The 27916-nt window shown below is 47.1% G+C and overlaps 1 protein-coding gene across 4 annotated transcripts in view; it reads right to left on the bottom strand.

Moving 5' to 3' along the window:
* Window positions 1–27916, bottom strand: part of LOC138521176 (ubiquitin carboxyl-terminal hydrolase CYLD-like) — a 2059174-nt gene that overhangs the window by 1360253 nt on the left and 671005 nt on the right. For all 4 annotated transcript variants that reach the window (XM_069633784.1, XM_069633781.1, XM_069633782.1 and 1 more), the window contains one exon: window positions 15810–15951. In XM_069633784.1, the coding sequence (XP_069489885.1) occupies window positions 15810–15951 (142 nt within the window). The remainder of the gene's footprint in view (window positions 1–15809; window positions 15952–27916) is intronic.

Genomic DNA, 27916 nt, shown 5'->3' on the forward strand with positions numbered 1-27916 from the left:
TCATCCTCATAGATGTCATCCAGAGGGAGGAAAAGCTCCTGCCTCGGGACAGAAGAGGGTCTGGAATCCTTAACAGGCCTCACAGACTTGGAAGTAGCCTTCCATGGAGAATCCACAGGACTAGAGACCTCCATCGGCAAGTTCCGGCCAAAAGGCTCCGAAGGCGCCAATGGCTTCGGCGTCGAGGGCGCAGACGGCTTCAACGTCGACAACGGCGCTGAGGGCTGGTGTGAAGGCAAAGGTGGTGTGACGGACACTGCGCTGACGGAGTCGATGCCGACCTCGAGCCCTTACCAGGTTTCTGCGGTCTCGCCGGGGACGAGGACCGGGACCTGGAAGCAGGTCTCTTGCGATCATCTTGAACCTTGTCCGAACGGGACCTCGAAGGTTCCCGATGAGAATCGTGCCGAGGACCCGACCCCGAAGGCGCACGAGCCATGGACCAAGAACGTTCCCTGCCAGCTTCTTCCAAAGGTACAGACGGAACTGTGCCCTGGGATTGGAAAATCATCAGCATCTGCTCCATTAAGGCTGCCAATTCCTCCGGAGTCAAGGACTTAGTAGGACAAGCCACTTTCCTCGCGGCGCCATCCTCCGAGGACGACGAGGAAGGCGACTGGTGACGGCGCTTCCTGGAATGCCGAGACAAGGACTAATGGCGGGTACCACTCCGGGACTGAGATCCCCGGGACTACTGATGCGGAGAGTCGCCCCTCCAATCGTCGGTGGACATCCCCTTAGACGTTTTACGAGACTTACCGGGTTTAGAACCCCTACCTACCTGGAGCTTCCCCTTGCGCTCCCACAAGGCCTTAGCAGTCAGCGACTGGCATTTGGAACAGCCATCGGTGTCATGACTCTCACCTAGGCACCACAAACAAATGCGATGTGGGTCCGTAATCGACATCTTAGACTTGCAGTCCCGGCAAGTCTTAAAGGCAGACCGAAGAAGAAGAAATTGGCGAGGAATACACGAGGCGTGCTGAGTCTCCGAAGCAAACACGTTTGCGGATAAAACAGAACTGAGGCTACGGGCGCCGTGCATCCTATTCATAACAACCAGTGACGTCGCCCTCGACTGAGGCCTTCGAGGGACATCGGCCTGATATCAACGCAGGACGCCCTCTGCCAAAGACGTTTCCGAAGTACACAGCTGTGGAAATTACATGTCAAAGATGTGGAATACATTGGAGGACATAATCCATTCGAAATAAAAATCTAGGAGGTATGTTCATCTTATTGACATAGCAGTCCAGGAGAGCGCCAATGTGGACCACCTCTCTAAGTCAGCTTTGACGGTGTTCAAAGGGGCCTGATGTTTGCATCAAAGAAACTTGCTAAATCTTTTCTAATCGCTAAGCTTAAGTATTTTATTCCCACTGTCAGTAACTGAAAGCTCCACTCTGCGAACAATTGTGCTAGAACGACTGTGTTGAGCTGGAGTGTCAACGCTACCGCTTTGTTCAAATTCGCCCGAACCCCTGATAGCGTGCTGTATTCCTTCAAGGTGGCAAAAAAGGGCAAGCACTGATTCCAACGGTTGGGACGTATAGGCTAAAATGTCATCCGCAATGACGCTAACTTAAATTCCTTCCCACCTCTTTATGCCACATGAATTTGAGCGTTTGTCCCGATTGCCTTTGCCAATGGCTCCACCACCAGGGCGAACAACAGAGGAGACAAAGGACAGCCCTGTTGCATGCCTTGTGTCAGATCGAAGAGCTCCGATGCGACACCACTGACCTGGACTATGGCTGTAGCGTTTCGGTATAGTGCTGATGCCCCCAATATCCATAAGTCACCTGTCCTGCCCATCTCATTACCGCCCGCAGAAAAGGCCACTCGACTCTGTCGAATGCCTTCTCTGCTTCGATAGACATTAGTATGGGACAGTCTTCTCTTGCATCGACGGTGGCAAAAAAGGTCGAGGGTTTTGCGGACATTGTCCGCGCCCTGCCTGCCTTTTACATAACCGACCTAGTCTGTGTGGACTAACTGGGGTAAAGTTTGGGCTAAACAAATTGCGAGGATGCTTGCATAGATTTTTGCATCTACATTTATGAGCGATATTGGGTGGTAGGACGCACACTCTAACATCTTTGCCTTCCTTGGGTATTAACATGATCCTAGATTCAGTGAATGACGGCAGAGCTTGGCTGGTTTCTAGAATTGAGTTAAAGAGTTTCACTAGAAAGGGCGTTAACAAGCTGCTATTTGCTTTATAAAATGCTGATATTTACCCATCCTGCCTTGGCACTGAACCTGCTTTCATTTGGAGATGGCTGCTCGGAACTCTTTGCAAGTGATGGGGCCGTTTACCATGTCTCGATTGGCTTACGATATCGGAGTGTGGGAGAATTTTGATAACGTGCAATGTCGCCCCCTACCCCCTCCCCCACAGCTCTTTATAGCGTGGTATAGAACCCAGAGAAGCACTTCGTTGTTTCGCGAGGATCCAGTTCTATGCCTGTTTCATTCTTAATTTTGGGGACAGCCATGTCTGCCTTCTGCCTTCACAGGCAATTGACCAACATGGTGTGAGCTTTGTCGCCTCTCATAAAATGTCTGCTTTAAATATCGCAATTGCGTCAGCGCTTTGCCTTGCCAAGTGTCCCTTAATTCCTTTCGAAGTCCCCAATCTGCGATAAAAGTACCGCCCCGTCCACTGGCTGGGCACAGAGCTCTAATTCCTTGCGTGTAATCTCGGTTTTCACCTTTTTCTCCCTTTTCTTCCTGAGCCTATTTCTGTGTGCCAATTCCGCAATCAGGATACCCCGAAATGTGGTTTTTGCTGCCTCCTGCACCGTGTTCAGTGGCAATTCACCCGTGTCATTCGCTGTAAAGTAGTCTTTTTATTGCCTCGGTTAGGGTTTCTTTGAATAATGGAGCCTAATAAAGGATATCATTACAAATGCATCTGCGCTCTGTGTAGAGGGAGGGGCCCAGATCTAATTCCAGCATACAGTCCGTGGTCCGACCAGGCTACTATCTCGGTGGTCGCTGCCAAAATCGTACCCTCATTTTCATCTTCGATCAAAAGATAATCTATTCGCGAGTAAGTGAGATGAGGGGGTGGGGGAATAAAAAGAGAATGCCCTTTCCATTGGGTGTACTTTGCGCCAGGTGTCAATTAAATGGTTGGCCCTTAATAGGCTCTTAAATTGTTCCCCTGATGGTCAACCTGGTGGATTTGCCCCCTGTCTCATAGAATCCCAGTCTAAACTTGGATCCGTTATGATATTGAAATCCCCACAGCATACTAATGTGCCCTCTTTCCAACTATCTACGAAGTCAAAGAGGAACTCGCTAAAGTGTAACTGATTCTGATTAGGTGCATACGCAGAACAGAGCGTGACTGTGCGTGACCTTATTTTCCCCTTCAATACTAGGTACCTCCCCTCCAGCTCCCTGTGTATTTGCTCTATTTGAAGGCCGAGTGATTTACTATATATAATTCCAACACCTCCCCTCTTGTGACCCGCGAAGCCCACCGTGTGCCTCCTATTTCCCTACTTGCGATCTTGAATTCTTTCCCTTGTGCAAACTTTGTTTCCTAGACGAATAGGACATCTAGTTTGGCAAGTTCAAATGCTCTGGCTGACATGGAGTGCTTTTGTGGTGAGTTTAGGCCTTTGACATTGAGGCACCCAAATTTAATCCCATCAGGTAGTGCCATGTTGGAATGCTAAATCTTGACTCCTTTATGGTGGGGTGACCTAATGTAGATTTATTGTTGTCTGCAGGAAATGCCTGTGATTGACTAGTGTACTAGATTGAATTAGTGCAACTTTAGTTCTATCTCAGGGTTTCTTGCCTTTCATCCGCTGCGTCCCCCCCCTCCGCTCCCTCATCTACCTCTCCCCTGAAAAATGCCATCTTCAGCACTTCTCTACAACGGAGACGCCCTCAGAGAAGAAGGGCCACACAGCAGGGACCCCTCTCTAGACTGATGCAAAAGCTTTAACAATCTAAAGAATTTTAATGGCAGAAACAACCCGCAACTTAACATTAACCTCAACCAAACCTTTGTGGCTATGCAAAGGATATGAACCTGTTGTCCATTGTAGCAAGCATATGAACCGCTCTACCCACATTAGTGGGACACACATTCCTCACTTGCTCCGGAAATGTTTTACCCCAAGCAGAGAAACTGCTGCTGTCTTAGAGCTCTCTCCGGGGGACCGAGCTTTCAAGGCATGTTGTATCGCTTATACTTTCTAGTTCCTGGGGCCTGGCTGCTCCTTGGCGAAGAGGGTGCAATCTTGTGCATTGCCCCCCCCCCCCCAGGTCTACTGGCTTTGTCTCGGTCAACTCCTTTGCGTGCCTGCTTGTAGGCCCTCCAGAACATCTTGAGCTTCTTCTTCTGAATTGACGTGGTAGCCCTCGCATTCATGTTCAAAGCTTAACAAAGGGGGAAGCCCAATCGATGATGAATTCCATTCTCCTGCAGCCAGGTTGTCAATGGGCGGAAGCTTCTTTGTTTGTTCAGAGCGGTGGCAGAGGAATCCTCGAATATTTTGACACTGTATCCCTCAAATTCAATGTTTTATTTTTCTCTTGCTTTTTGTAGGATGACCTGTCTCTGCCGTAATAATCTACATACTAAAGAAAGGACTGGGGTTTATTTAAAAGAGGGCAGGATTGTACCCCTTATTGATTAAACAATGTATACAAAAAAATCCTGTCGCCTCTTGGGTTTTCCCAGAAGGTCTAGACCATCTAGATCTTACTACATGAGGATTGTCATACACATACCCAACTTTTTTTACAAGACAGTTATATTGAGTGAGTATACTCATTGAAATCTCACATGTTACAAACATTTATATCAATATCATACATATTCTAAAAATTCAAAAGAAACTTTCTAATCACAGTAAATCAAATCATGAGAAAAAAGGGGGGTGGAGGGGGGAGTATAAATCTATATAAATAAAAATGTAAATGTTCGTTTGTTCAAAATCTTAAATCTCCGAACGTTCTTCACCGATTGCTTTGAAATTTTGACACAACATTGCATTCAAATAGGGGCGTGTTTTTATATACCTTCTATACATAGATGTCACACCTGTGGATAGGTAAAAACATGCTTTTTCTGAAAAACAGCGCCATCTGTTGGACATAAAAGCAACACACGCTATACCAAATATTTTACGATTCCATTTCAATGTTTCCGATTTAGAATGGCTCAAATACGTGCCGAGGAAGCATCAGAGCGATGTGCAGCCAGACTTCTGTCGGTTGCGAGCACGGCGATCGCATTCTGCAGCTTCAGATCTGCTTTGTTCTCAACAGAATTAACGCGACAGGCTGAGAGTGGCTGAAAGACGTCAACGACAAACAGCAGATCAGAGTCAAACACAACTCTGTGCTCAGCAATCACGCGATTACAATCACCTTGCATTCCGGTACAACCCAGCTGATGATTATAGTTTGAGCCGGCATTTTCTCATCGGCTGAAGTGTGTCCTTATTGCAAGGCTCTGAAATTTAATGGAGAAACGAAAGGAATGTGTTGCGCCGCCGGGAAAATTAAACTGCCTCAACTTGGAGAACCGCCAGAGCCATTAAAAACTACCCACAAGCATTGTGAAATTAAACATATTAGAAACGTGCGCTTTCTCTTTTCTTTCTTTTCCATTTAACCAGACTGAGGCACAGCAACGCGTGGCCGGGGACAGCTAGTACACAATAAAAAAGTAAATATCACCTTACGAAAAACCCTATAACTTATACACTGGATCACCCTAGTGTTAACCACAAAAGAACAATTTTTTGTTTGTAATAAAATACACAAAAAATAAATAAATCTATCAATCAACTCATAAGACACGATCACTAAAAACTAGCATATCAAACAATCGACTATGTCTAGTATTATAACCCTCATACTCATTAGGGGGTTCTTAAGTTTAATTGATCTTTTTAGCTATTAATGCTTTAGTACAACTGCGGAACTAATTACACAGTCTTTTCTTTCACCCGACATGTTTCATTCCCCCAAAAATATTTGCTATCAATAAAAGGGAAATTCATCAGGGGACACTGTGTCAATAGTGTTGAATTTACAAAGCAGTGGTTCCAACGTTGGGAACACGGCTTATGTTATGAACAATCCTCATGGAGTTTGCATTCTGCCTTTAAATCTGCAGTTACCTACGCGAATAATACAACAATGTATAAATTAACTGCTGTCTACTACATCATAGCAGTCTCCTCACCCAAATGAAATAAATACAACAGGCGGGGCTTACCACAAGTCAGTCCAAAGTCACTAAAGACTGTAGTTAGTGGAACATCTTGTAATTAGATGCCGAATCAAAAAACAAAAGAAGGGAAAACTTGTGTCCACGAGTTCGAATACAGGCAAGTCTACAAGTCCAAACATCACTACCAGAGACCTACTCCTCTTATCTAGTACATCCAATAAATCCTTATTTTCTTCCAATCAAAAAGGTCATCTTTCAGACCTTTGTTAGAGTGCATGGCCTCTGAGATAGCTTTAGAAAAATCAGCCCAACTATCTTGAACCCTCATCCCATTAGCAGCAAAGGAGGGATATATTTACTTATACCAGATAAGCATAAACGTAAACTTTATATTACCTTCGTGTTGCTTAGTGGAAAAAGCACTTTGTTTCCGTTGTTGTTTAACACAAGAGCTTAGTCGTATTCGCTCAAAGCCACGTTCATCTCGCCAGTTCCATGTGTGAGCTATTAGCATACAGCTTTAACGTATAACAACGCTGGAACAAAGAGGAAAACGTCTTATAAATGTGAGGGTCCTACATGCTCTACTCAGCATCTAGATTTTTAGGGGTCTGCTAGTTCTTACTACTTAAACAAACTGGCCACTAAACTAGCGCACCTCAACCGACACCACTTAAGGTGGGTGCGCCTAAGGGTTTGTTTACATAATGATACAGCGAGCGAAAGCCACTTGTTGTTATTACCTCGCTCAATGAGTCGCTGCTATAGTCTCGATCCTAATGCCTGTCAACATTTTGACTGCTATGCGAAAGAACGCGCGGGTACCATAGATAACGAAAACTTGAGGACGAAGAACAGGAAGTATGTTGTGCTTTTCTCAACAACTAGACCATCACTATTGAAGAAACAAACGCCCTGTGTACTTCTCAGCGCTTATGCCTTCTTCTTGAACTCATGAGCCGTATTGCTTAGGAATTATAGAAGGTGGAAAAAACAGTAAGCAAAATAATATGTTTTTGCGCCGCTCGTAGAAAAAGGCAATTTGCACACGTGCACATTAGTACTAAAAAAATGTGTTAAAAAATGTGAACTTCACCACTGTATTCGCGACCTTGAAACTTACTAACACAAGCACTGAATGCCAGAAAAAGGAGGGCAAAAGAATTGTTTCAATTCTTATTCTCAGTCCATTGGATATCAATTTTTTTTGCTGTATCTCTCAATATATTGTGTTATCATATACACAGCTAGCATACTTCACAAGTTAAGGCGTGCTACAAGAAGCAATACCTAAACTAATGCTTGCTTAGCGTTTCACAAAGACAACCAATCTATTAGGTCATTTAATCCATTCTCTACCGTATTGCAGAGATAAATTAATCTTTGCTCCTTATTGTATAATCTCCTTCTGTCAATAACTGTATTTTCTGATCGGCTCATTTGTGTCAGTACTGTCTATATGAATGAATTGGAGGCGTTTCCCATTGCCAAAAAATAGCCAACCATAGGTGCATTCAGAGCTGAGTTCAAATACAGCTCTTGTGTTCTGTGATGCATTGTTTTACTTTACTCTCTGTCATCCCAATATATATTTTTGGACAGGGGCACCAAATTGCATAAATAACCATTTTGTAATTACAGTTGGTGAACTGTAATTGTTTCCACGACTTCTTGAGGCCTAAATCTACTTCCTTAGTCCTCTTTGGGCTAGAAAAACAACTACATTGCCACAAGGAGTGTGACCAATTGTTTTTTCATGTCCCCATAATTCTGTCAATGTTTTCCGAGTTGTGTTCCATGAGATGTTATTTTGCGTAACTAGATCTCTAATATTTGCTCCTCTTTTAATGGCACAAAGGTTTATTTAGAGGACTGTCGCCAACATTTAGGATGTGCCAATTTCTTTTGACCATTGCATTGACTTTGTTTGACAACGGATTAAAAGTGCTAACTAATACAATCCGATCTTTACCCTGTGCCTTACCTATGTATTAAAGCAGGGCTTCTCTATTATTGTTTTTTACTCGCTTGTGTGCCCTCTTTATAATCCGGTTAGGATAACCTCTCTCATTGAGTTTTGAGCTTAAAGCAATTGCTTCTTTTTCAAAAGTCTCTTTATCTGAGCTGTTACGCTTAAGCCTTAAAAACTGGCCTATCGGCAGATTTTCCCTTGTGTGCCTAGAATGGCAGCTGTCAAACTTCAACAAAGAGTTGCGGCAGTCAGTTTATGCTTCACCTTCAATGTTTTCTCGACTAATAGTTGTTCCTGGCCGTTGAAAGGATCATTTTCAATAAAGTTAATTACCTCTGTTGTGTCTTGAATATAGGAGTACATCTCTGTTACAAAGGGTTTCAAGTAATGGTATTTTCATGTCGATCAGGGATTTCAAACGTGGTGTCGGGTCTTGAATCTTTTTGTAAAAGTTAGTGTCATTCAATTGGTGCTCGCATTCTTCAATATAGAAAACACGGTCCAATAGAACAATTGCACCTCCCTTATCTGCCTTTCTTACTACTATTTGATCACTGTGTTTCAGCCCGTTCAGAGCTTGTTGTTCTAATCTAGGAAGGTTTTGGAAAGGTTGGTTAACATTATTCTTTTCCAATACTCTCAATTCAGAAAGTACACGTTTCTCAAACACTATGGCTTCAGGTGTATGGCTTGTAGACGGAGGGCAAAAAGTGGAAGGTGTTCATAGTCTACTCTGATTTTCTTGTGATTCATAAGCTTTTCCATCGAAAAATTGAGTTAAATGAATTTTACGAAAAAGTGGATGCAACTCTGTTTGGGTTTGTTTGCCTGTAATAGTGACACTTGACGAGAACCGATCATGGGCCATTTGGGGGACCCCCAGCCCTATCTATTCTGTCAAATTCAAAACCGGGGGCAACCACTGAGTCAAACAGACATATCACCAAAGCCTTCACCCGACTTTCTAACCTCGCTAGGGTTTCTACTAATTTTTCACTGAAGCCAATGATGTGTATGTTCAATCTTCGCTCTCGGTTTTCTAGGTTGTCGAGCTTCAATTCGATATGTCTCTCTCCTCTTGCTCTAGCTTCTGAAACCTGGCCTCACAGTTCATTTCTGCTAGGTCACCCGACAGCTGGTTGTTCTCCACCGCCTCGATCCGGTCTTCCACTTTCACCATTCTCGCCTGCAGGTCAGAGACTTTTTCTGAGAGGCTAGACTTTATTGAGCGTGTTTCCCCTAGTAAGAGTCGGATGTCCACCTTGGTGGCACCATCACGGTCATTCCCGGGTATTTCTGGCAGGGTCTGCTCCTGATCTTGCGCCATTCCGGCTGACTCGCGGCTACATTTCCTTAATTTCAGGACTGTGTTTGGATCCAGGGCTCCGAAAGGCAAAGATGTCATTGTTTATTCCTACTGGCAGCAACTGACGTGGTCACTGTCCTTGTTGGGCCCATTGTAAGTCTCCCCTGCTAGTGTCCGGGCACAAGAATTCGTTTTTTATTTTTGTGTTGTCTTTTATTTTGTTAACCTTTCTTATTATTTCATTTTCACTGGAGTACCCAAGCGCCTACCTTGCGCTTATCTGCTGGACAAATCTCTTGTGGTGGGGTCTGCTTTTTAGGGACACTGCTCTCCAGTTGTCAGCTTACTTAGTGTAGTATAGTGCCGACCGTGTTGCTTCAGCGCACTGCTGCCAATTCAATGCTTTAAATGCATCAGCCTGGGCGAGCCGTTTCCCTTCCTTCCCTCCCCGCGCAATTCTTTGCTGCAAGCAGGTGTCTGTGTGGTCTTTTTCGATAGTTCCTGTCCACGCTGCTCCCTCACTAAATGTGGCAACCTGCTTGGTCACCCAGTCACTTCAGGCAGGGAGGGTGGTGCCGCGTAGCAGCGCATTAGTTTACTTGCAATAACGGGCCGGTGCCCCAGTCTCAGTGCCACCACTCCGCACAATTAAAATAATCAACCTTGTGCGCAGCTCATGCAAATGGGGGGACGTGAGGACTTCAATTGGACTTTCAGCCAGGAGCCGTGCTTAATTGGAAGAGCGTTTCGCTTACCGGCTGTATTACGCGCTCCACACCTCCCTCTGGGCTCCTCTTGCGAGGATCGCTGCTCAGTCCCGGTGTCTTCTCCAATGTCGCGGGCAGGCTAGGGATTCTCCGGTCCGCCTTATAACGCTCGCCGACACTATGAAGGATCTCACTTCTCGGAGGTTCTTGCAGTCCTCAGGCAGCGTGCGCCATTTTGGTCGACTTGCCTCGCCTCTTCCCACCAACTTCTACGCGTCGCATTTCCCTGCTTATTCGGGCACTGTTTTTCTTAAAATTCAGCCACTTTATGCTCCTACCGGTAGGGTATCTAGATATGCCTTTGGAATGCTTAAAAGACAAGCATATTGGGGTTATCACACCATTTCCCAGTGCCTGGAGAGTGAGATGATGGCTCAGGCAGCCATAACATTTGCGCCCCCTGGTGGTCCCGGTTCAGCCCTCTTTTCAAGCCAAATGGGCCCCAGTGATAGGTGCAGGCTCAGCCTACTTTAATGAACCAATCCTGGGTCCCCACCAACAATCTTCTGTTATGCAGGAGGTCAGGACCAGAGTGCTCTGCAACAGGACAGACAAGGGGTGACAACATATACCCAAGTCCCACCTGTTATGACCGGCTCTTGGTCATAGGGTTCACTCCAAGGGACACTCAGGATACACAGGCCAGGTACGCATAGTGGTTACTTTATTAAGGTCCTTCTGTTACAAGGATCAGATGTCATCATAGTTATTAGGAGATAAAGAGGAAAGGGACAGGAGCCCACTGGCTCCCACCACCCAGGCTCACATAATCTAACTGCCTGGGTTAGAACCCATTCAACCCCAAACATTCTAATCTCACACTCCAGACTCACAGCCTACATTCTGATGGTGACATCAATCCTGGCTCAGCACACATGCAAGTATAAGAGCCAACCCTAACACCACCCATCTTCCTGTCTGTTGTAGATCAAAGTGTCTCTCTGGTTAACTGATCCTTCTGTGACTCTAGACCAAAGTGCAGGTTTCTCTTGAAGTATGTAGTGGGAGCATGCTCCCTGTCTCACCCAAATCCCATGCTTCTCCCCTCTGAAAGGGTTCTGCTCTGCAGGGACACCTGTGGTAAATGCTGGACCCAGACAGGCCATTCACTGCCTTTCATACAGAGAGGTGGGAACTAGCTTCAAGTTGGCACATTGCATACCAAAGGGTTGTTAGTCCCGCTTTCCTGTTGTCCTATTCAGCAACCAAACCCCTTCAGGCTTTCCTCAATTATCTCATTAGTATGCAATGCCAGCGGCCGAATTTAGACAAAAGGAGTGCAGATCCATGGAGCCTTTGATATTTAAATTAGGCTGCTCATGGCTGCAAGAAGGTGCACCTTCCCCCTTCTTGGACTGCTCTGATGTACCCGCGGCTGTCACATTCCAGCTGAATATGACAGAGGAAGATCACGCCTGTAGGCTGTCTCTTCCCGGAGTACATGTGACTTTGCCTTTTGTGCCCGAAGCAGATGAAATGTGCGCGGAATGGCCTCGTACATTTCTTGGAGGCTGATCTTCCCATCATGCATTTTCATTAAAAAATCAAAAAAGCCGAGGCGAGCGCACTCTCCACGTGCGGATGGTCAAATTGCTTACACTCTTACAGTCCCCATTCTTGATCCAGAATCAACAAGCACACATTGTACACTCCCAAGAGCCAGGGAGGTCTCTCGACCCAGGCTCTGGGACTACTATCAGGCAACTCAGATCAGACCACTAATTGACTGGATACAAAAGGGACGCCTGGACGATATGGGTGGACAGAGAGCAGGCGATGGCTGGACGCCACTTGTGGACCCAGCCGTGGATCCCAAGGCAGGTGAGAGCACAGGGGCTATACATTAACCCCACCACTAAGGCTTCTCTCGAGACGCGGAACAGTCTGAATAGGTTTGGCAGGACTTACTCCTTCTCCGTCCCCCTTCACTCCACTAATCCACAATGACGACTTTACACCGGGTACAGTTGTTAAAGGCTTTGCGCATTGGGTTGACAAATGCTTGTGCATTTTGTAAATGGGAAGATTACACCACTCGAGGACTGCAAGATGGAAGTAGGGCTTACAGAATTCAACCGATTTTGCCATCTACAAACTAGGCACAGGGTTCTTCACCCCACCATCAGGGGATTGGCAGTTAGGGAGTTCACTCCCCTGGAGCTGGTCTTCCAGGAGTCTACTGAGTCCATGGGGCTGATATCTAGATTACACGCAGTCATTAGCTCTGTCTCAGTATCTGACCGAAGGTCCTATTCTGCTGGCTGGCTGAGAGAGGGAGCTGGGAGTATCGCTACTCCCAGAGGCCTGGGACAGGATATACAGGGTAGCTTCTTCTGTGCTCATCCCGTGTCTGGTGGAAAAGCAAACACAAATAATGGTGAGGTGGTATAGAATCCCGCCCAGTATCCATCATTCCCACCCTACAAATTCCAAGCTGTGCTTGAGGATGTCTAGAAATACAAGAATTCGAGGTCAAATCCAAACTGAAGGAAATAATTGGTGTGGAACTCCCATGGGATCCATTACTCTGCATCCTGGGCTTCGATGTCTCAATACAACAGCTTTGTACGAGAACTGAGCTTAAGCTACTGACACACTTGATACTGCCGGCCAAACTCTCAATTCTTCACCTCTGGAGAAGGACCGAGCCTCCCTCTATACATTTATGGCTGGACAAAGTGTGGAAAATTCGGTCGATAAAGAAGATTACAGCTAATATGTGAGAAGCTCTCTCCTGTCTTTCACGGCTACTTGGACACCATTCTTGAAATATGTGCAAAGAATCTAATTTCTAAACGTACCCGGCCCGATTGAGATCCCTTAACCTGGTGGAACTACCCTATAACTTAACTTTACCATTTCGACCAGATTTGACTTTTAGATAGCTTGTCCGAACAGTTTTTATACCTGAATGTACCGCTGGGGAGGCTGGGGGCTGAGGTGAGGGGGGGAGGGGCAGGAGGGGGTTTTAATTTATGACACAAAGTACCTGTTTATTGATTGAGCCCCTGGAGCTCCCGGACCTTGAACAAAACTTCAGAAAATTAATAAAATTCTACATTAAAATAAAATATACAGAAATCCACTAAGGGAGACAAAATGCACACAAATCAAGCGAAGAAAAGCACAAGGCTTTACTTACCTCCAAAAAATTAGGTCAGGACTCAAAACAAAGGAAAAGGAAAGGGTGCCCTTTGACTGGCGACATTGGTTGGCTCTGCAACCATGCAGACTCTGAGTCTTGGTGTTGCAGTGGGGATAACTGACACCGGAGCTGATGGGACCGATAAGGGTTTGCACCCACCCCTACTTTTATCAAGCGCCATGTAACCTCCTCCCAGGTGACATGGATAGGCATAGTCTTGTAGGATTTGCAGGAATTGGTGTCATAATCCATACCCAATCACCAAATACAGCACTGGTATAGTTCTGGCACAGAATTATGTTGCTTGCAATCCTTTAAAGGACAGAACCCCAAAGTCTTTGGCGGGAATATTTGTGATGAATCTGATGGTGTCATCTCTCCTTTCCCGGCGGGTACCTCCTCCCATGTGTCCAGGTGATGGCATCCACTACCTGATCCTGATGATGGGGGCAGCTATATAAGGGAGGATTACATGGGGGGAGTCCACTTCCGGGGAGGTGTCATGGCATCGGATGAGACATAGTATCCCCAACCCTTGTGGATAACCTCCCATAGCTAATACCCTCACGTGGCATACTGTCATACGTCTCATCCACCTATGAAGGGTATAGAAATCTTGTCCCAAGACCCAAAGGCCAACCTTCAAACATCTGCCTTGTGAAACCTCTGAAAATGTCTTCTCAGGTTCCACATATAAATCATACAGGAATTACCTATCCCTGAAAACCATTAAGAATACTTACCCAGGTTTATCGTGCAAATTGTTAAGAATGGACATTACTACCAAAATATTGGGACGAGGAAGAGAAACCAAGTAATGCGGAGAGAGGGAGGCCATGAAAACAAGGAGCGCTCTAGTTGTTGGGTGCACACACCTGTGGCCGGAAAATGTAAAGAGAACAAGCAGAGAGTGGATGGGTGCTGCTGGCGGTAGAGAGCTCTGCCTCTCCGTGTGGACCGACAGACTGAAGGGTTGGGACCAGTGCTCGGGAGCTGACTGGCTCGAGAGCCAAGAAGAAAGAAGCTGGCACAGAAAGAGGATACGCCGCCGGAACACCAGGAGCCGACGATAGACTCCCCGGCGTTGGCGGGTGTCGAATGGCAGCATCTAACTCACTGGATCCTGGAACGAAGCAGACAAGCTCAGCAGAAGCCTTGAGACACAGGAAAGCCGAGAGAAAGCAGTCACGAGAAATAAAGTACTAAAAGACCATCAACGACTGACCACAGAAGAAATCAGGAATGCCAACGAGAACAGGTGAGTTCAACCAGAGACAGCAGGGAAACCAGGGCGTATCGGCAGCCACAACGATTGCAAGTAATTTTGAATGAAGAGGCTGAGAGAGAAAGAACGAGAGAGCTTATTGTTAAAAGGGCAAATGAACTGAAACTGAAAAACGTTCAAGTTTGTCAGTGTATGCAGTGCAAGGATATGGGGAACCCAGACAGGATGATATATGAAGCTGATACATTATCAAACAAAGTAAACATGCAAGTCTGGAAGAGGGCACACTGCCTGCATGACAAGTCCTGGCAGCGGAGTATACCAGGCAGCTACAAGTGTGTGATTACAAGAAGCCCTGGCAGGAGAGTATACCAGGTATCCTAAAAGAGAGAAAAGTGGAAAACCAGGCAGTTTTTTCCATCAGTGTTGTTGCAACACTTTTCTAAACCACACAAGGCCAAAGCCATTACCAGATTTTAGTTTATTAGAGTGTGAGGGTCAGAAGAGAACTTTTGACATAGGACAGTTTTGTTTTGAACATTCTGACAAAGACAGATCCTTAGTTTTTGGTTTGGGTAGGGAAACTCTTCTTAGAGCAGGCTCCTCTTAGAGCAGGGTCAGAGAGGCATTTTTCCAACCACTTTTATTTCAATACGTCTTTGACCAAAAGCAGGACTCATTTGTGTCAGAATTTCATTCCTGACTCCTCACACACTAATGCTCTTGTTAAAAACAAATGCGTCAAGTTCTCAGAGGAGCGCCTTTAACACTTGAGGAAATAAGTAACATATGCCGATATGTCAAATCTGGTGCAGCGGTCACCCTTGATATGACGATGTAGCTAGGTAAAGTACCATTCCTATGCTCTCCGGACGCTGTTTAAAGATTTCTTGATTCAGTGTTTGCCTAGAACTATTTTTAAAGAGGATGATTCTGTGGGAAGGAGGTATGCATTAGAAAGAAGAGGACATGAGAAATACAAAAGCAATAGAAAAATGAAAGCACTGAAAGAAATATAGCAGATAAGACAATAATAGGTAAAGGGGAAACAGTAGGATTTTGAGAGGTAGAAAGTGGTAGAGGATGAGGGTGGAAGAGGAAGGGCATAGAGGGAACTCAAGGAGAAGGAAAGAAAGGAAAAGCTAGAAAGAAAGATAGGGAGAGAAGTAGATCTCCAGAGACTTGCCTGAACAAGGTGGCATCCAAGTAGCAGGAGTTGCAGTGACCCTGAATTCCTTTCTTCCAGCCAATCAATGATTCCTCTTCTTCCTGCCAGCCCTGTGGAGGCGTGTCTTCCTCAACTCGTTCACTAGAGTACTCCTTGAAGGCTGCAGTGGAAGGAAATGGGACAGTTATGAAGAGCGGGTGTTAGAAAGATGTTCATTTTGCTATTTTCCTCCCTATGGCACACCTTTTCTTTTACTTGGTTTAAACTGCCCTGACATTTTGGAGGTAATTAATGCCTTTAGCTTTATTTCCTTTGCTCACTCTTTTGGGGGAAACAAATCAGTCCATAAGACTATAAGTACTTCGAGACTATGCCTTGCTTTGTGAATTTCTTGTATTGTTACAATTGCACACATCACATTTAAATGAAATCTGTCAAAAATGCTTTATTCAGCAGATTTTGCCATCAGCAGCCACACAATACATTCCGTAATTCGCATAAAGGAATAAAAAAAAGCATTAAAAGAGGGCGCTAGAGGGCCGACCAAGATGGCCACTCCCCTGTGAGCTCCCGGCTACCTCCCGCATGAATCCTGATTAATTGTGGCAATCCTGTGGCGAAACCACTAAATCTGCAAGAAAAACTCTATCCTAGCGTAGCACCTCATCCCTGTCGAAAATGCGGAGTGAATTGGACTCGCCTTCCGCGAGAAATCCGCTGCGTAGTGCGGCCCGCACAACCACGAACCGCGTGGGGTCTGGGAAACCCGACCCGCCTGTCCAAAATCCTTCGTAGACGGACAAGAGCCGCCCACGGGACCTGCCGCGGCCACCTCCAGTAGAAAGCGGCACAGTGGGAATCGCTCGGAATCGGGGTGCCGCCCCACCGGCCCTGAGGAACGGCCCCACGGCTCACAGCCAGCAGTAGGACAGCGCCTAAAACACCCAAGCCGGAACACCGCCCAGAATCCCCGAACAATCAGTCGGAGGTAGAGCTGCAGCAACAAACGGACATTAGGGAAATCCTGATGGAACTGAAAGCTGGGATAGGCGGCCTGGACAGCAAGATAGACTCGCTCTCGTCCAAGGTGGACCTGTTGCAGCACCAGCTCGACAAACACAGCAACAGGCTCGACACCGTTGAACAGAGTGTGTTAGATCTGGACGACGGCACATCAGCACTCACTTCCCGTGTCTACAGCTTGAGGGCCAAATGAAAACCGTACTCGCCAAAGACGAGGACTTGGAAGGCCGCTCCAGACGAAATAACATCAGGATAGTCGGAGTTCGAGAAAGACAACTACCAGTCAGAATGGAGGAACACATCGAAAAACTATGCACGGAGCTATTCGGTCCCGCAGTCCTGTCGCACATATTCGTAGTGGAAAGAGGCACAGAATCCCTGCAACAAGACCTGCTCCAGGAGCCCCTGCCCGCCCGATCATTGCCAAGCTCCTAAGCTACAAGGACTCCATCCTCAGAATGGCAAGAGAAAAGGGCAAACTACACTTCGATGGGGACAACATCCAGTTTTACCCAGACTTCTCGCCATCAGTCCAAGCCCAAAGGAGATCGTTCACCCATGTGAAACACAGACTACGCGCCAACCAGATTACGTACTCGATGCTCTTCCCGGCGAGGCTTCGCATTCAACTGGAGGGAAATACCCACTTCTTCAACTCCCCAGAAGAAGCCACATTATACCTCGACCGGCAGGGATGTAAATCCGCAAACCAAATGCCCGGAGCCTCAAACAGAGAAAGAGCGGAGAGAGTCCCGCCGTGATAAACACTTGCGACACTGATCCAAAGCAGGAAGAAATCAAGCCATCAGGACAATCTTCGCAAACGGGAGGTTGGACTAAGCCTCGGAAGGCCACCCGCGCCCTGTGCACAGCACGCCTTATGTTCCAGTTGGGGGGGTTCCAAACGGACGAGTTGGGGATTGTCGGTGTAAGGAAAATTTGTTTTATTGTTGTTGTCGTCGTTCGAAACGTGCACTATGTGCCATCGCCTAACCGCGGGCCTCAACCAGTGCCCCGCCGCCGCCCCTCACAAGCCCTCCCGCCTTGGCCTTGACGCTGCTCCCATGCAATCCAGCCGTCTCAAGTGTCGGGACACCGACTCCGGTCTTGCTGCAAACGGGTGTCATATAAATCATCACCGGTACAATCAAAGTAGCAACCTGGAACATTAGAGGGGGCAACATCCCGGCCAAGACACGTAAGATCCTGCAATTACTCAGACGCCACAAGGTCGAGGTGGCAATGATTCAGGAAACCCACCTTTTACCGCAAAACGAGCACCAGTGGGCCTGCGGCTGGGGATGCCATCGCTACTTCTCTTCATATTCATCCTATGCCAGGGGAGTCGCAATTCTTCTTCACTCTTCGCTGGGGTTTTGCCTGATCCAAACAGAAAGAGATAACGAGGGAAGGGCTCTTCTGGTTCGGGGCATATTAGAGGGAGAGGAGGTGGTTTTTGTCAACTCCTACGCCCCCAACACAGACGGTGCAAACAACTTTGACTGGGTACTGTCCCGCCTCTCGCAAGTGCGAAACGCTACCATAATCTGGGGAGGCGACTTGAATACTCATCTCGACCCACAGAAAGATCAATCAAAGCTAACAACCGCGCATCCGTCCAAAGCTAGCCTACAAGTGCAGGAGATCTGCAAAGCGTTTGACCTATTGGACATATGGAGGATCCAGAATTGGGAAGCCAGATACTACACATACCACTCAAGTGTTCTTAATATGAACTCCCGCATCGATTATCTGCTGGTCTCCGCTCACAGCAACTGGCAATGGGGCACATGCCAAATACTCCCCAAAACCTTGTCAGACCACGCCACGGTAATACTCGAATGCCACTTGCCGACCACCAGACCATGACCTCCCCAATGGCGTTTCAAACCCAGATCTCTCGCCGACCCGACATTCGCCACCGAGCTAAGCAAGGAAATCAACACCTTTCTTGACATTAACCAAGGTACCGTCAACTCCGCCGGAGTGCTATGAGAATCTCTCAAATGCTATGTAGAGGCATCTGCCTAGCCAAAGAAAAGGGAATCCTGAAACATATCAGACGCGACTAGGGACCAGCGAAACACACCTGAAGGAATTGGAAAAGCAGCAAGCCACTCACAACTCAGACCACATTCAGGCGAGGTTGAAAGAAGAACTTCTGAACTTTAGAAACCTGGCTGAACGGGAGATTACATTTTTGGGCCACATTCACAGAATTAGACAATACGGCGAAGGCCAGAAGCCTGGAGCCCTTCTTGCTCATCTTATAGCGGCAGACAGGAGGCCAACAAGGGTGGACAGCATCCGGACACCACAGGGAAATATGCTGCACAAAGAAGAAGACATAGTCGAAGTATTAAGGGCATTCCACCAAGATCTATACAGCGCCGGGGGCCCAGCAGATTCCGATGCGATCCGGAATTACCTCAATGACACAGAACTGTACTGGGTGGAAGGGGAACTCCGTGAGCCACTGAATGCGCCCATAACGCTAGAAGAGATCCAAGAAGCCATCCAAAGCCCCGGGGTCCGACGGGCTAACTGGTGAGTTTTATAAACACTTCGCCCCTCTCATTGCCTCTCTCCTGCTTAATGTCTTTGAAGAAGCGATCGATTCCGGCATTCTCCCACAGACATTAAGAGAAGCCAACGTAATACTATTACACAAAAAAGACAAGCCTCCCGAAGATTGTAAGTCCTACCGCCCCATATCACTAATTAATCTGGACAACAAAATCCTGGCCAAGATCCTCGCTAATAGGCTTCTCCCGCTAATGCCTGCACTGGTACACGCTGACCAAGCGGGATTCGTACCTGGCCGAAACACCACATTCGGGATACGTAGAATGTTCGGGGTACTGGCAGCACTCGACCCCGAACAGCAGGCAGTGGCGGTGCTGCTGGATGCCGAAAAAGCGTTTGACTCCGTTGAGTGGCCCTTTATGTTCGCCGTGCTACAGCAACTCGGACTTGGGAAACAGTTTATCAAGCTGGTCTCACTCCTCTATAATCAGTCCCTATCAGCAATCACGCTCGGGTCGATTTGCTCGGCATATATCAACCTCCAGCGCGGCACTAGGCAGGGATGCCCACTATCCGCTATGATATTCGCCCTTGTGATGGAGCCCTTAGCAGCGGGCCTAACGGAATGCCAAATCCAGAGAGGGCTTAAAATAGGACCTCACCGTCTAATAATATCCCTCTATGCCAACGACATAGTCCTGTTCATGCAAAACCCCAGCGAAAACCTTAACCCGATTATGCGAGAAATAATTAAGTTTGGGCTGGTACCAGGGTTGAAAATTAACCAATCTAAATCGATCGTTTTTCCCTTGAACACAAAGACCAAAATAGTTCAAGACGATTTTAACTTCCATTGGGAGAAAGCCCACGTCCGATACCTAGGAATTAGAGTGTCCCTGAACCACCAAGACATATTCAAAGACAATTACGAAAGCACACTGAAATCATTAAGAGATAAGGTGAATAGGTGGAAATCTCTACCGCTCACCCTCTGGGGAAGAGCCTCATTGGTAAAAATGGTAATCTTACCCAAACTCCTGAACCTCTTCGCCAACATCCCCATCCTGCTGTCCCGGCGCTTCCTGGGTAATCTGAGAAGCCTAGTTCTGGACCTCATGTGGTCGGGCAAACCCGCAAGGGTGGCATACTCATCCCTCGTGCTTCCTGTCACTAAGGGTGGCCTAGCTCTACCCGATTTACAACGGTACTACTGGGCAGCACAAGCCCAGTTTCTCAGTCACTGGTACGAGCCCCAATTCGTAAGACCACACGTACAGGTCGAACGGGCACTAGCCTCACCCAACTTGCTAAGGGCCGTGATTATCAGCAATCAGGCTGTGCCACACACAACGCTGAACATAGTGCGATCCACTTACACAATATGGCGGAAAATGGCCCAAAAGTACAAGATTCAGCTTAGATACTCTCCTCTTCTACCCGCGAAATTCAATCCCGGGATCCCACTCACCGCTGAGAAAGTGTATCTGATCTGGGTGGACAAGTGCAAAATAAATACACTTGGCGACCTCTTCATACAGGACACCTTCATAACACCCCAGCAGGCGAAGGAGAAGGGGGCACGTCCTCCCTTGATATCTTTTTGTACTTCAGAGTGCGGTACACCTTGCAGGCCCTCATCCCATCATTCCCACAACAACCTCCCACCTGGCAGCTGCTGCATGGAGCCATTCAGGCACAAGGGGAGGGCAGACTGGTCTCATCTATCTACAAAGCCCTGCTCACGGACACTCTCCCCTCGAACCCCAAAACAAAGGCAAGATGGGAAACCACGCTTCAAACCCCCATTCTAGATGAAGACTGGAGCTATATCTTACAACAGACTCAAAAAGTGGAACTGAACTCCCGCTTCAAACAAATCCACTTTAACTTTCTGCACCAAACCTATTATACCCCTAAAAAGAGAAACAGACATCACCCCGGGTCTAATGCATCTTGCGACCGATGCGGGTCCCCGGATGCTGACTTCCTGCACCTAGCATGGAGCTGCTCACCAGTGTCTAAATTCTGGTCAGATGTGCTCGACGAAACTGACGCAATAATCGGCGAGAGGGTGGGGCACACCCCACTAGTGGCACTCCTCGGCCTAACGAGACCCCTGTCCTCACACGTTAGAAAACTGGCAAGCATGCTATTGGTTCTGGCACGTAGAAGAGTGGCCATGGCGTGGGGACGAGGCACACCCCCCACTCTTGCAAACTGGAGGAGACATTACATACTGTCAAGAAACAGAAGCAGAATTTATAAAGACACTTCCTCACCCCCAAGACACCCAGATATTTGGGGCCCGTACATCTCGCACCTCCTCTCCAGCGCAGCACCAACCGAGACAACTGATCAGCCACCACAGACTTCACCGGTGTAAATTCAAATGCGTTAACTGCTTGCTGTGTGATGGGACTGTCGGAGGGTGGGGGGGCGTGAGGGGGGGCAAAGGCGCCATGTTAGTAGCCCACTGTTTGGGCTTGTTGGTACACATGTTTACTAAAATGCAAAAATAAAGTTTTTAAAAAAAGCATAAAGCACAAATAATTCACATCAAATACCATGTAAAGCACAATGACAGGAGTACAATCGAAAATTGGATACAATCTTCCTACGTAGCCAAGCACGATAGATTTAGCCACAAAAAAAAATGTTGGTTAGTACAGTAGCCTGACATAGGTCAACTAAGCTCTAAGCTACTTTTAACACGTTCTCTCTTGAACAATGGATTCAAATACATTTTCCTTAAAACACTATAGTATTCACAGAATAGCAGAAAATGTTTTACAGATTCCGAGGCCATGCCGCAGGCTGGACAAATTTGTGAAGAACCACCCGTCCAACCACAGGTAAATGCTACTACCTGTAAAGTGGCCACTCTAAATTTAATAAACAAGGTGAGAATAGGTAGGAAATATGCAATTCAAATAAATCTTTTTTTTTTGTAAAAACTTTTTATTAATTTATTCAAACCAACAACAATACAAACCAAACACGCAGTGCATACATCAACAGTTCAATTGTTCATCGTTTAATTCCGGTCACTGCTCCCCGTATCCCACCCCCCATTACGAGCATGTTAATTCCAAGCACTCTGTGTCTGCCTCACGTGGTGGGGTCTCACTTTCTGTGGATTCCGTCAGATCTTGTGTTGTTCCAAACAATTCCACTATTAATGATTTCCATGCCATCAGGGTCCCCGCCTCCTCCTCTCCACCTACATTGTTTGCCTCTTGCCATACCATGGTTTCTGCTTCCGCCCATTTCTGCAACTCTTTCCACCACACCTTCACCCGTGGCCTGTGACATGTCTTCCACCCCATGGCATTCCTCTTTTTTTACTTACATGCTTAAGTTTCTGTGCTCTGGGAAACCCCCCTAGCAAGCAGGCCCAGGCCGTATCTATGACGATAGTGACCCCTTTTTCCGCCAGTCTCTGTGCTACTTCACCCCAGAAACACTTGATCACTGGGCATGACCAAAACATGTGTACCATGTCAGCATTTTCCTCATCACATTTGGGACATGCCTGTCGTCCGGCGTTATCAAACCTAGATATTTTCTGAGGTGTCATATATGCCCTATGCGTAATATACAGGTTTTTTTTTAAAACAATTATATTAATTTTATTCAAACAACAAATAACAAACCAAACTCAATTTACAGTAGATACATAACTTGCTCATAAATACACATACATTGTTACCATTTCGACCCACTGTATTTCCCGTCCCTCCCCCCTCCCGAGCCTACTTTCTCCCATTGTTAGTCTCCACCTCTTGTGGTGGGGAGTCCTCTTCTGCCACGCTTATTGAGTCATCATCACTTGGTCCATCATACGAAGGCCCAAATAGTTCTGCTATTAGTTGTCTCCAACCCGCTAGGGCTCCAGCTTCACCCTCTATGTCCCCTTTACACGCTTCCTGCCATGCCACTGCTTCTGCCTCCGCCCAATTCTGCAAGTCCCTCCACCAAGTCTCCACTTTGGGCTTGTGACACGCTTTCCATCCCATCGCAATCCTTCTCTTCGCCAGAACATACGCCAGATCTTTCAATTTACTCAAATGTTTAAGCTTCCGCGGTCTGGGGAACCCTCCCAACAAACAAGCCCACACAGTATCCACCTTCATGCAGATTCCCTTGTCTTCCATTTTCTGTGCTATGTCCCTCCAATATTTCGCTATCAGTGGGCATGCCCAGAACATATGTACCATTCCTGCGTTTTCCTCATTACATTTGAGACACACTTGGCTTCCGGCGTTCTTAAATTTGGCTATCTTTAGTGGTGTCAGATATGCTCTGTGAGTTATATACAACTGTATTTGTTGCAGTTTAGCATTTCTCAATACTTTTTTATGATACTCTTGAGCCCTTTCCCACATCCCGTCACTCATCAGGTCCCCTACTTCTTCCTCCCAGTCCAGTCTAAGTTGCACCACTTCCTTGCCCACTTGAGTCGTCATCATCTCATATACTCTAGACGTTTCATGCCCCCCTTCCGCCATATCATATATCGTATCTAGTGTGGTGTCCGGTTCCTCTGCTAGTTCCACCTCGGACCAGGTATCTTTAATTCGTTGCATCATCCCATGATACGTAATGTATTGCCCAGCACTCAACCCAGTTTGTTCCACCAGCTCCTCAAATTCCAATATTTTCCCTTCTTGCCACACATCCCCCAATGTTGCTATTCCTACCGGTTCCCAATACTTCCTAATCATTAACCTTAGTTGCTTTTCTGTTCCCATCATTGTGACCAATGGGATTTGCGAAAAGCACAGGGCCGGCTTGTCCATCAACCGGCACGCCTTCTGCCACATCCCCTACCCAAGACCCAACATCCCCGGATGACCTCTCAGCTCCCGCTTGGGTAACCATATCATTTCTCTCAGAAAATATGGGGTGCAATCTCCTTGATGCAGCCTATGCTCTAAGGTAGGCTCCGCAGAGAGCCATTTGGCTACATGTTGCAATTGGCTCGCTACATAATATACTTCCCAGTTTGGTAATTTAATGCCCTCTTTCTCATGCGGATTTTGGAGTTTCCACAGGGCTACCCTGTTCCTCATCCCGTACCATAGGAATTCCCTGCATATGCTGTCCAACCTAATAAAGAATTGCCGGGGTATGGAGTATGGGATGTTCGCGAAGCAATGCGACAGTCTGGGCAATGCCACCATGTTGAGCATCGCCCCTCGCCCCATCATTGCCAAGGGGAGTTTCACCCAGAACTTCATGCTGTTTTCCAGTTTCTGAACCGTTCTTTCTGTGTTATGACTATGTTCGGCTTCTACTGTATGGTATATGTCTATCCCAAGATATCTAAAGGTTGTGGCCTCCCACGGTATCTGAAGTACCGGCAAATTCTCTGCCAAGAGCCCCCTATATCTGCCCAGCGGGAACACACAGGATTTACTGGGGTTCACAGCTATACCTGAAAGTTCAGCAAACCTCTCCACCACTTCTAACACATACTGCAGATTCTCCTCTGGGTAGCGCAAATACAATAACATATCGTCTGCGTATAGTGAAATTAAATGTGATGTTTCCCCGACGACAATGCCTATTGCGTCATATTGCTGCCTTAAATAAATCGCCAGAGGCTCCAAAGCCAGAATATACAACATGGGGGACCAGGGGCATCCCTGTCTGGTTCCTCTACCAAGTTGCCACCTTTCAGAGATCACAGTTCCTGTCTTCACTCTCGCTAATGGCGCACTATATAGTTCTACCCAGTGAAGATATCCTGGCCTCATACCATAATTAGCTAGGGCCGCCTTCAGCCAGGGCCACCTGACCGAGTCAAATGCCTTGATCACATCCAGTGATACTATCGCCATTTCGCTAGTATCTCCTCCAGTATGTTCGACCACTCGATGGAGTCGCCTCAAATTATTTGAGATATTCCTATTTGGGACATATCCTGTTTGATCAGGGTGTATTAGTTTATTTATGACCTTCTTTAGTCTGTTTGCTAGAACCGCTGTTAAAATCTTACTATCTTGGCTCAACATTGATAGGGGCCTATAGGATCCGCAGTCACTACCAGGCCTATTGGGCTTGGGGAGTGGTATGATAACCGCTTCGCGCAGTGATTCCGGTAGTCTCCCAACTTCATATGCTTCATTAAGCATTTCCAGCAGTGGGGGGAGAATCTCTGCTTTATATGCCTTATAAAATTTGCTTGGGAGTCCGTCGGTTCCTGGGGTTTTACATGTGGGCAGCTGCCTTACCGCTTCTTCTAGCTCCTCTAGGGTGATCGGGGCATCTAGCTCTTCCCTCTCCTCTACACTAATTTGGGGTAGTCCAATATCTTCCAGTATGTCTCCTATTTCCCCTCTGTTGCTCCCCGTCTCATCCCCATACAAGCGTCTATAATAGACTGCAAATTCTTGATTAACCCCCTCTTGCGTATCCACTATGTCGCCATTGTCTTTCACTATTGTTCTGATTGGGGGCCTAGGAGTCTTGTTTTTGTAGAGCCACGCAAGGAGTCTTCCTGGTTTGTCGGTTTGTCGCCTCCAGCATGCTGTCTTTCTATGTACTTTTTATAATTAAGATTACATAATCTCTCCCAATATCCTGCACATTTCTGCTGCAGGCCCAGTGCCATTTCTGTATCTGCCTTAGTGTTGCTGCCCCGTTCCAATACCCTCTCCAGTTCCTTTTCAGAGTCCTGCAATTCGGTCAGAATCCCATTCTGCAGTCCTTTAGACTTGGCTATGGCAATTCCCCTCACTACTACTTTAAAGGCTTCCCAGGGTGTGCCCACTGTCTTAACACTGCCAGTATTTATCTCAAAATAACTTATTATTTCCTCTCGCATATCCTCCCTGAATACGCTATCTTTAAGCGCTTCTGCACGCAATCGCCATGTGGGTATCCTCCCCCTTAGGGGTCGGTATTGCCACACTAGCATCAGTGGCGAGTGGTCTGAGAGGACTCTAGCTTTGTATTCCGCCTGCAGTATTTCAGTCAGTAACTCCTGCGTGAAAAATACATAGTCCAGTGTTGTATATAGGCCCTATGGGGCTGCATAGTGTGAATATTGTCTATCGTGCGGATGACGTGTTCTCCACGCATCCGTCAGCCCAAAATCCGCCAGTAGTGCATGCAGTGCCTTAGCAGCCGGGGTGGGACTAACTATTTTAGTGTCTGATCTATCTATGTTGGGGTTCAACACACAATTGAAATCTCCCCCCCATAATATAGCTCCCCCCACGCTGCCACTGAGTTTACTATACAGGGTCCTAAAATACGCAGCTGTATCTTGGTTCGGGGCATAAGTATTTACGATGCAGATCTCTCTATTTTCCACCATCCCTTTCATGATCACCATCCTACCGTCCGCCTCTACCAGCGAGCTCATCAACTGGAACGGAACATGTGAGGCCACCCATGTGATTACCTCTCTTGCATAGGCAGAGTATTTTGCCCCTACCACTGTCCCTCTCCACTTTTTCCGTATCACTTCCAGTTTATCTTGCGTTAAAGGAGTTCCTTGTAACAGGGCTATATCCACTTTCTGTCTGCGCAGGTATATCATTACCTTGTTCCGCTTCAGATAACTATTGAGCCCCCTGACGTTCCAAGTGACTATCTTAAGGTCTCCCATGGTTCGTCTCGTGTTCCCTGAGGTGTAGGCTCACCCCATAACTCTTCCTCAACTATAACAAACTACAGCACACAACCCCTTCCCTCATCCCTCCCCCTCCCCACCCTACCCTACCACAACCCCAACAGTTGCCCAGCTCCATCCCTGGATCTCAGGCTCCCCCGCGTTTGGGCCTACCCTGGTACCCCGGACATGTCTCCAGCAGGGTGTCACCGCACTATCGGCGACCTAACTAAACTCTAAATGGGGGATGTAAAGGTTGGTCCTGCAAGGCTCCTTGACAAAGTCATGATCGCAATATTCGCGGATCATGTGTTTCCCCCAGCCTGATCACACCATTTAGCAAGCCGCTTCAGTGACTATATTCAAGTCCCATAGTCTTAAGATCTGACACCCCCATGTGCCCCTCTCGCTCATTACTTATCCGCATCACCTCCTTCTCCCGTCCGAACGTCCGACTCCTGGGGGCAACCCTGCGTGTCGAGCCATCCCATAGCTTCTTCCAGAGTTTCAAAAAACAAAGTTCTGTGCTTGTGAAAAACTTTTAGTTTAGCCGGGTAAAGCAACATGTACTTATGTCCCTCTTCTCGCAATCTTCTCTTGACTGCCCCAAAGTTCATTCTGCTCCGCTGCACCATCAGGGTATAATCCGGGTAAGCCGTTATGTTTGCCGACCCTCTTTGTACTGTCCCACCTTTGCGAAAGTGTTACAGGATCCTTTCTCGATCCCTGTAGTTAAGTATCTTGGCGATCACCGGCCTAGGTGGGCCTCCTGGCGGTGGTCTCCTCGTTAAGGCCCTATGCGCCCTTTCCACCGCGAACCCTGAGACAGCACTCCTCCAGTGATTCCCTGTAACAACATTGTTTCAACGAACTCCGTGGGGTTATGGCCTTCTGTTCCTTCCGGCAGTCCAACAATACAGATATTATTCCTACGGGCTCGTCCTTCCGCCTCCTC

The sequence above is a fragment of the Ambystoma mexicanum genome, chromosome 13 (assembly GCF_040938575.1).
Source record: "Ambystoma mexicanum isolate Mex_15411 chromosome 13, UKY_AmexF1_1, whole genome shotgun sequence".
Classification (NCBI taxonomy): domain Eukaryota; kingdom Metazoa; phylum Chordata; class Amphibia; order Caudata; family Ambystomatidae; genus Ambystoma; species Ambystoma mexicanum.